General features: G+C 39.0%; 1 protein-coding gene across 1 annotated transcript; it reads right to left on the reverse strand.

The window, feature by feature from the left end:
• Positions 1 to 1198: 1198 nt before the first annotated feature.
• CCL20 (C-C motif chemokine ligand 20) lies at positions 1199 to 5097 on the reverse strand. Its single transcript, XM_036757182.1, has 4 exons — positions 5016 to 5097; positions 4222 to 4336; positions 2533 to 2607; positions 1199 to 1971 (listed from the first exon to the last, which is right to left on the reverse strand). Exons 1-4 carry the CDS (start codon positions 5095 to 5097, stop codon positions 1944 to 1946), a joined length of 300 nt encoding a protein of 99 aa, XP_036613077.1. The 3' UTR covers positions 1199 to 1943.
• Positions 5098 to 10265: the final 5168 nt, after the last annotated feature.

The following is a 10265-nucleotide window of genomic DNA, read 5'->3' on the forward strand; positions in this document are numbered from 1 at the left end:
GTGATGATGTTGCTATTTGCAAATTGACTTAAAAACATTATTTTCTTTTACCCTCACAGCAACCTAGATGGAAGGTGTATTATTATCCACATTTTTTATCAATGAGGAAACTAAGACAGGCAGAGATTAAGTGACTTGACCAGGATCATACAGCTAAGCAATCACATTTGAACTCAGATCTTCCTGACTCCAATTAAGGTCACATTTGAACTCAGATCTTCCTGACTCCAATTAAGAAACCAGATAGTTTATCTTGCTAGAATTGTACGTAAAAAGATCAAAAGAGGCTCTCAGTGGATGCCAAAGGGGCTCTCCTATTGAGTAAAATAAACAGGTACTAGTGCATGGGCTTTGTAAGCTGTTTCAGTCACACAGAATTTTATTATGCACACACACACACATTCATATATATATATATATATATATATATATATATATATATATATATATACAGTACATATATATATTTATATATTTAGCTTTCTGCTATGTCACAAATGATTGAGGTTACCAGGAGTCTGGCCTTTGGATGAGGGAGGGGTCAACTTTGAATCCTATATTGAGAATTAATTTTATTTCTGCATAAGGGAAAATAATTGGGAATCTTTACTCAAGAGAGCTTCTCATATGTCTTTGAGGAGGGCCCTGCCTTTGGCAGGAAGATGAACTAGAAGATTTTCCAAGGCAATTTTCAACACTTTGATTGACTCTAAATGCACATAATGTTCTTTAAATCATCTTCAATTTACATTAATAAATACAAGACACCAAATCTTATGATATGGAGATGTTTCTTATTTCTCGCTTGGATGGCTTTCCTCAAAAGGATTCTATTATAATTCTTACATAATAAGTTCCTATGTATGATGACTACTTATATAGAAAGTGGAATGATTTTTTTCTCTCTAAATTTTCCATGACAATGGAGTATAGAAATGGGGTATGTCACTAGAAGAGTGGGTAATGTCATATTCTGCTATAATAACAAATTAATAAAAAAAATTCCCCATTAAGTTTGTGTAGTGGGTACTTGATAATTAATAAAACTAATTTAGTCAAAAATCATTGGCTACTTTGTTTTTGGTTCCTTCTTTTATTGTTAATATTGACAATTTTTGCATGATTTTCCATTTTCATAAAATAGTGAAACATTGAATGAATAATCAAACATTTGTTTGGAATAAAGCATACAAATAAAACAATTCAAAATGTTTTTACCAAATAATAAAGGTAATAACAGTACTTCGATCCTTCAAATAACTGAATATCAAACAACAACAATAATAATAACAGACTAGCTTACTGCTCTATAGACCTATTAAGCACCTACTGTGTGCCAGCTACTACACTGGGTGCTAGGAAACACTCCTGGTCCTCAAAGGACTTACATTCTGTCAAGGAAGACAACATGTACATCTACAAGGGTATGAAAAATAAATACAATTTGGGGAGGGGGAGCAGGAGCATCTGAGGGGCTCAGGAAGAACTTCATTTAGAAGGTAGCACTTGAGTGGAGCTTTAAAGGGAACTTAGAGTTTCCAAGTAGTGGAATTAAGGAAAAAGTGCATTCCAGGCATAAGGGACAAGGGGTAGAGCGTGGAAATGGAGTGTTGTGTGTGGGGAACAGCAAGAACGCCAGTTCAGCTAGATCACAGACTAGAAACATAGGTTAGAGTCAGGTTGTGAAAAAATTTTAAATGACAAACATTTAATTGATACATAAACTCTCTATCTATAAATACAACAACATAAAGAAAATGTCAGGCTTTTATATAATGCTTAAAAAAGCAAAACTATGATGCAATATGAATCAACTTCACTAATTGGATAGATCCAATGATAACCAAATAAAATAGACGGTAAGCACACAATGATGTGTGAGCAGAAATTCCAACCTAGTTTAGGTTCTTTGGGCCTTTCGCCTTTTTCCAGTTCCATTTCAATTATTTTGACATCTTCTTAAGTCTCAAACTATTAAAAGAGAGAGAGAGAGAGAGAAGCACATACTCAGTGAAGCAAACAGATGGATGATTGCCAACAATCACAGTGATAGCCTATGCATCAACGAAGCTTTATTTTGTGATTCACCAAATCCTCACTCCCTTGATTTTCCTGATACCAGATACTCAAACAATAAACATCAATATCATGTCTATGAAAAAAATGTTCATAAATATCCCTATTGTGATCATATATAGACCATAGCAGGGAGAACTCTAGGATCATGATTGTCTCCCTAATTGGGAGAAAGAGGGGAGTTTCTAAGGTGTCATGCTTAGAAGTATGCTAAAAACAGCAATGACATTGAGGTGAATTTAAAAGTAATGCTTTGCTCCCATGGGAATGGGGATGTGGGAATGGAACAGAAAGACCTCAGGAGCTAAAAACAGGAACATTTTCTCATTTGCAAAGTTAGGGCTCTAAATACCAGACTGAGAAGGAACCCCCAAAGACCAGAATGTCAACAAAAAAATAATCCCCACTCATTCACATGCATTGTGAGACAGGATCATAAATCACACATCTCAATACCTTAAATTCCTGAGGGCATGTTTCACCCATGGTTCCTTTGGATTGGCGCACACAGTGTGTCGTCTGGTATAAAAGCTAGAAACAAAAAAAAAAAGACTGTTTATTTTATGCTTTGAGCATCTTCTAATTTTCTTGTTGTATTTTCAAGAGAAACTGCTTATTTCATGTATTTAAAACATTCAGTTGTTTTCAAATCAAAATGAAAGTAATAATTAACTAGACGTGTTGGCAATGAAAGGAGAACCACATCTATATTTGCATAATCGGAAATACACTGGATCCCAAGTTCAAGAAGAACATTCTCTCCATCCCCCCATTCTGGTACTGGTTATGATGGGAAACATGGTATGCCACATTATTTGTTAGCTACCTAATTTAGCAGGAAGGACCCTGAGTCATAAGAACTGGGCTGCAGTTATTGGGCAAATCACTTTGCCCCCACTGTCTTCAAGCAAAGGGTTAACAACCACTTGTCAAGTATGTTGTAGACACATCTTTGCTCAGCTGTAAATTGGACTACATGGTCTCATAGGTTTCTTCCACCTATGAAATTCTCTAATGCCACTCCAGCCTTAGTTGTTTCATCTCTAAGTTGAAGATATTAATATTTACATAACATACCTCACAAAGGTGTTTGAGGAATATGTAAAAGTATATGTAAATACAAGTATGTGAATATACTCATAAATACATAATTATAAATATATTCTACATTACATGATATAGAATGTATTATATATGTCAGTGCGGTCTTAAGCTATTAAAGTGTTTTTGAAGATTTATACAGATTGTATGTAAATGTATTTTTTAATATATTGTCATTTCCAATTAGTATATGGTGTGAAGTGACATTAGCATTACAATGTGGAACTCAGAGGCAAGGCATCATAACATAACTGTGCTTTGATATTCACCCATTTCCTCAAGCTCAGTATTCATCTAGGGAGAAGCCCTACATAATAATGTTATCTCTAGCTTTCCTGGCCATGACATTCTAATAACCTGCCTGCCAGAACACTAAGATTCACTGGTGGAGGGTCCCTATGTAGAGAAGGCCACAAACTATCTATAACTTTGTTGAGATCTGTCTGAAGCTCAGAGAGGTTAAATGTTAGAAGTGGGATTAGAATACAGGTCTCCCTGACTGTATAAGTACAACACTCTATCCAGGATGCTACATCACCTCTCTGGCCCATATGACCTGTCTAAAAAAAAAAAAGAAAAAAAAGGTGGGAGTTGTTTGCTATATATCATAGAGACAGTATATACATACATGCGGGGATTTCACTGGCTATCCCCCACGCTCTTCTTCCTCCGCTCTGCCTCCTGGCTTCCCTGGCTTCCTTCATGTCCCAACCAAAATCACTTAGGAAGCCTTTCTCAATCTTTCTTAACTCTGGCAGCTTCCTTCTGTTAATCATGTCATTTATTCTATGTGTAACTTACTTGTACATATTTGTTTGCTTAATAGATTTTGCCTTCATCCCCAGCACTTAGCACGGTGCCTGGCATGTGGTAGACACTTAAATGCTTATTGACTGGCTGACCTTATATTTGTTTACAGAGTTGCTTACACAAAGCTCTGAAACGTAAAGTTGATGCTGACTTTCACGGTGTTTCTGTTTCAACCACAGAGATTTCCAAATGTACATCTTTTCACCCAGATTGCCGCCCCCATTCAGTACTTACATGATGGCATCGATGTCACAGGCTTCATAGGACCACTGTTCTGTGTAGCCTTTGATCAATTTACTGCTGAGAGGACGCTCCGTATACCCAAGGCAGCAGTCAAAGCTGCTAGCTGCTGAAAGGGCAAGAAGAGGAAATCAGTCACTAGAAGTCATCTTATGATAGACATTCTAGGAACAGTGAAAGCTCTAAGACTCACTCAGGGCATCTACTACTTATTAGCTGCATGAACTTCTTCAGGACCTAAGGGCTAATGCTGCTTTCCATCCTTGCTCCCAAGTGCTAGTTTCCATGTTGGGAGAACCTTTGATCAGTTATTCCCGTATGAATAACTAGTCAAAAGTTTCTGTCCTTCAAGGGACTATAACGTATCAAGGAAGGGATACAATATATACATTTCCAAAGTACAATTCAACATAACTTATGACAAGGGCAAAGGAATGATCTCTTCAAAGGGGTCTGGGAAATTTTGATGGAGAGCTTTCATCTGGGGAACTCAAGGAAGGCTTCCTGGAAGAGGTGGCACCTGAACTGAATCTTGAACAAAGAAAAAGACAGATAAATCAAGTTCCATCTGCCTATCTCAAAGTTTTCTCTTGTTGATCTCCTAGCCTACTCTCCAGGTTTCTGTTCCCACTTTTGGATTATATTCCCAGGAAGGAATGAAGCATAGTACCAGACCCTTCCTTCAATGGTCCCATTTCAGGGACTTAGCTGTCCTGGTCTTTTAGGATGAACTCCTTGCAAAAAAAAGGGGTGCCAGCATCCTTACAAAAGAAAGGAGCATTACTCACCTCGAGACATGTCAAAGAGGCAGAACATCAGCCCAGCCATCAAAGGTGCCAGGATCAGGATCTTGCTGCCAACTCGGGTCATTTTCCACTCTGCACTAATCCGTTGGGGCCTGTTGCTTGTGTAAGTGCACTGAAAGACCAGTTAGCCTAATCTGACAGCCGTGAGCAAGCCAGCCTTGCTTATATAGAGCTAATGAGCTAGCTGGGAATGTCCACAGAAGGCGTGTTCTTCCATGGGGCTTTCCCCTCACAGATGAACCTGCTCCCCAGTGTCGTCATAAGAAAAAAAAAAGCACACAGGGAAATCTTCCTTCTTTTCCCAAGGAAATAAAATTATATGGTAGTTAAAAAAAACTTTCTAAACCCTCTAGCTGAGGTAAGATATTTATGAGACGATTTGCCAAGAGTGTAAGGAGCTGTGCCTCGTGCCAGGGGAAAACACTGGCTAAGTGCTGAGGTATAACTCAAGTGAATCTGTTTTATGATAAAACCAAAGTCAACCCCACTCAGTGACATTCCAACATTCCAAGGCTAACCTAGTAGTGTTTTACCTTATTTGCTTTCTATAAGCTTTTAAGGAGGGGGAGGATAAGTGGGATGCCCAATAAACTCTTGCGTAATGTTCTATATTTCATGCCAGGCATTGAATTCCTGCCGAAGGACCCTGAAGTCCTGTTCCAAGGCATAGGAAAATATTGAAATATTACTGGAATGATTCCTAATATTCTTGTGAGTGGATGGGGGAAACCATGGGAGCTGTACCTGCCACTAAAGCAGTAGAACTTTGGGGTCACAACAGGGCTGATGTTACAAGAACCCAAGGATCAAATTCCTGCCGGGTTTGATTTCATTTCAAATGTACAACAAAATACCCTGAAAAATCTTCTAGTTCTCCAGCCCAGAGAATTGTTCTTATTTCATTCCTTTCCTAGGCTTCTATGACTATGATTTTGAGAAAATAGTTTCTATAGGTTTAATTACAGAATTTTGAACAATATGATCTCTCTTGGTAGAATGCAAGTTCTTGGTGGGGAGGGATTTTCATTTCATCTTTGAATTTTCCCAGCACTTAGCTTGGTGTCTGGCGCATAACAGGGAGTTAATAAATGCTCGTTGATTGAGCAGTGCCCACTGCATAGTTCTTAATACTGTAGAACTTAATAAATGCTATATTAAAGCTATGTAATATAAATAATACAAGATAATAAATAATATAAAAATATATAATTGTATTATATAATAAATAATCAAAATAATAAATAATATATGATATTATATAATAAACAAATAATTGGAATTTTGAAGAATAATGACAAGTGAAGATTTGCCCACAACAGAATAAAAGCAGTTCATCCTATAGTGGTATTCACCTATTGGGCAAATATGACTCCCTCTTCCTTGCTCTTCCTCTGGGTGGGTCTCTGCTTTATCACATGTTTCTCTGTGTTTGTGTGTCTCTCTGTTCTTCTATGTTTTTCTCTCTCTGTAGTATCATAGAACCATAGATTTAGAGCTGGAAGGACATCAGGGGCCACCCCCCCCTTATTTTACCATATGAGGAAACAGGCCCAGGGAGAAAAAGTCAGTCAACTAACCTTTATTAAGCACCTGCTATGTGCCAGGCTCTGTACTAAACGCTGGGGAAGCAGAGAAAGGCAAAGGCAGTCCTTGCTTTCAAGGGGCTCACAGTCTAAGAAGGTGAGACAACAGGCAAACAACTATATATAAACAAGAGGGTAAATTGGGGGTGGTCTCAGAAAGAAGACTTAAAGATTAAGGAGGATTGGGAAAGGCTTCCTGTAGAAGGAAGGAATTTAACCAAGACTTGAAGAAGCTGGGAGGTAGGGAGAAGTGACTTGCCCAGGGTCACACAGATAGTGTCAGAGAGGTGGGACTCTTAACCCATGTCCTCTGACTCTTTCAATTTTCACATTCTGGTCCCTATCTCCCTCTACTCTCATCTTCATGTCTTTCCCTCTGTGGCCGGAAGGTGACAGGCAGGGGATGGCGGCGGTCCCTGGGTATATGTATTTCTTTCCCTCCGATACCCTTATTTTATCATTGAGAAAACAGAGGCAGACCACATTTGGACAGAGAGAAGCCAGGTTCAAATCTCGCCCCCCACCCTTCCTGCTACATCTCACATGTGTGACCTTGGCCAATCACTCTCTGGGTCTTAGCTTCCCCCTGTCTAAATGAGGATGCTGGTCCAGATAGCTTCTAATGTCTTTACAACCCATGACCCTAGGTAAAAATAAAAGCTTGCCCAAGACCGCTCAACAACTTGAATGCAAAGTAAGGAAAAGAACCTGGTCTCCTTATTCCCAAGTTAGCATCTGTTTTTGGTATTTTTGCCATTAAACCACCTTCCTAACTCTGAGAAACTTTAGAGTTAGGAGGAAACTCACTCTTACACCCACTGCTTCATTTTATAAATCCCAAAATTGAGTTAAAGAGAAACTAAGTCAGTAATAGAGCCAGGATTCATTTCTCAGTCTGCTGAATCCAAATCCAGGGCTCGTCCCATGGCATTGAAATGATTCTTTCTATCAGTGAAAGTAAAGACAGTGCTCTTCTGAGCACATGTTCCATTTTCAGTATTCAAACGTATAATTCGATTTGAGTAGATTTCATCAGCACTCCTCAACTTCCAACGTGGGTGGTGAAGTTTGGCTTTCTTCTGTAACTCTTGCACTGGTTGATGCAACTGTATCTTCCACATCACCAGCAGCCAGGTTTCTGTATAGATTTAAAAAAAAAAAAGGAAAAGGAAAAGAAGTGTTTAAAAATTAATGGGACTATTTTCCTAAAATTTTAAAACAGTTTGTGAAATCCCAGACTTACCAAAATGTACATTTTGGTAAAGTGATTGCTTAACTTTCCTTTTGCAGAAAATGTCCGAAATTATGCCAAGTCTACAAGGAGTGAAAAACCACAAAAAGCCAGTTGAAAAATTGGCCTGGTGTTGAGGGGAAAAAAACACTTACCTCAACCTTGAACTTCTAGGGCCTATTAAATCAATCAACAAGCGTTTGTCAAGTGGCTGCTATGTGCCAGACCCTGCGCTAGACACTAGGGTCCAAAGACAAACATTATAACTGTCCCTGTCCTCAATGAACTTACATGGGAGTGGGGGAGGAGACTTCAGGAAGACAAATACAAACAAGAATACACAAAATGAATAAAGGGTTTTGTTTGTTTGTTTTGTGGAGGAGGCACCAGACACTGAAGGGGTCAAGAAGAGAAAGAAGAAGCTGTTTGAGCTGAGCTTTGTAGCAAATTTCCTACTTGAAAAATCTTTTGTATCATCTGGGTCCACTTTTTCACTATACCCCTTTCCCATTTCATAATCTTACCTAATATGAGTTTTTTCCAATTAATACACTCTTTTGGGGGGCAAATGATACACCAGTTTTTAACATGGTCTTTTTCTACCCTTTTCTTTAAGAGTCTCTGCTCAGCCCCCTTGTGGATATTATTCTCATTGCAAATGATGCTAAGTCTCTAAGTCTCTCAGGCAAGACCTTTCCAAATGGTAGAGGTTTCTTGCTGTCACAAAAGCATCCCTCCCCTAGAGTAAGAGGGCTTAGTGGGGATTTCCCACAACTTAAGCAGAGAACTTGCTTCTTTTCCTACTATAGTGAGTAGCACTTCATTTAATTTTCGAACGAAGGGACATCATTTCTTTAATGTGCCTATGTTCAAATGGCCACAATGATTTCTTATGCAGACTTTTCTGATTAGGATTTTAATCTGTATAATTCTCTTTCCTCAATCAACCTCATTCTCACTGGAAGGCCTCCTGACTAGAATATGCTCATGAAAAAATCACCTGGTGGCTGGCGGCTGGCTTGAGTAAAAGTTCTCAGTCATGGGAGGAGTTGTGCGTCACTGATCATTGTTCTTATTTTCCTTTCACTGAGTTCTAGGTTGGGGATTTCTACAAACTTCTGATTTCACTGGTGCCACCTTCCTGAGGACTGGGGACAGGAGCTTCAAGGATTCCAAGTCATTTATTAAGCACTTACGGTGTGATGGGGGTTTTACTGTGTGACTGTGTTGATTCCATTAACATAATAGGTAGCATTTGTTAGGCTGGATCTGAAATCATAGTTACACAGAGCTGGAAGGGACCTCTGAGGCCATCAGTCCAACCAATACCAGAACAAGTATCCCCTCTCCATTGACAATAATAGGTGAGGAATCCAACCTTTGCTTAAAGACTTCCAGGGAAGAGGAATTTACCACTTTCTAAGGCAGCCCTTTCCACTTTTGGATAGATCTAATTGTTAGGAGGTTTCTCCTGATAACGTTTCAATTTGCCCCTTTGCAACTTCTACCTTTTCTCCATTGTCAGTTATGATTATCCCATCCATTCCAAATAACAATCTATCCCTTCATAGAATCTCCAGTGAAGGGACACTGAAGATCATCTATTTGTATTCCCTAATTTTACTGAGGAGAAGGGGGACCCAGAGAGGTTAACTCACTTGCTTTAGCCCACACAATAAGAACACAACAAATCCAGGATTACACTTGCTGCCCACATGGGTACATACTATATCAACTCATTGAAAGGCTCAGATGAAGAATGGCTCAGACCAACTCCAGTACTAAATGACTCAATGAAGGCCACTCAGGTTCAATGCTGGATGAGAGAAGAGGCAAACAGTTGTACCATGTCTCCCATCTTCTCAAGCACTCTTTCCTCCTACTCCTCTGACCGAGTGATGTCTTCACAACAAATAATATATTCTCCACTCAAACTCTCTATTCTCCTAATACAAACTAGACTTTGGTTCCACCAAACCACCTAGGCCAACAGCCTTCCTACTTTCTAGCACCTCTAAATATCTCTGTAGAAATGCCAATACAACATACTCTCCCCTTGTTGGCTGCTCTAACAGAAACCGGAGAGCTGGGACAAACTTATCCTCACTGGAAATGATAGCAACTGCATTCTTCTCCACCTCCCATCCTTGAAGCATTTCAAGCTACCAAAAACTAAGATAACATAATTTGCTCTTGTTTGGGGACCAGACAAATAGGTACAAAGTGTACCATTAAGTTTGACTTTCTTAAAGGTAACCTCAGAGGTAACATCAAGGACAACATCTTGTTTTGATCTTCTCTTATCATGAAGAGAATTCATATCTCTCTGACACTTACTACTGGAAAAGTGAATTGCCCTGCCTGGACCTCAGTTTCGTCATCCATAAAATGAGGGGGTTGGACTAATTAGCTTCTGAG

Source organism: Trichosurus vulpecula, chromosome 4 (genome assembly GCF_011100635.1).
Source record: "Trichosurus vulpecula isolate mTriVul1 chromosome 4, mTriVul1.pri, whole genome shotgun sequence".
NCBI lineage: Eukaryota > Metazoa > Chordata > Mammalia > Diprotodontia > Phalangeridae > Trichosurus > Trichosurus vulpecula.

Bases quoted from the DNA above. Each gene is read 5' to 3' on its own strand.
- CCL20 (XM_036757182.1), bottom strand. From the start codon at position 5,097: ATGACCCGAGTTGGCAGCAAGATCCTGATCCTGGCACCTTTGATGGCT. The intron at 2,608-4,221 runs GTAAGTACTGAA...TTTTGTTTCTAG, and splicing joins TGTGACATCGATGCCATCAT to CTTTTATACCAGACGACACA. The intron at 1,972-2,532 runs GTATTGAGATGT...CTCTTTTAATAG, and splicing joins CATGCCCTCAGGAATTTAAG to TTTGAGACTTAAGAAGATGT.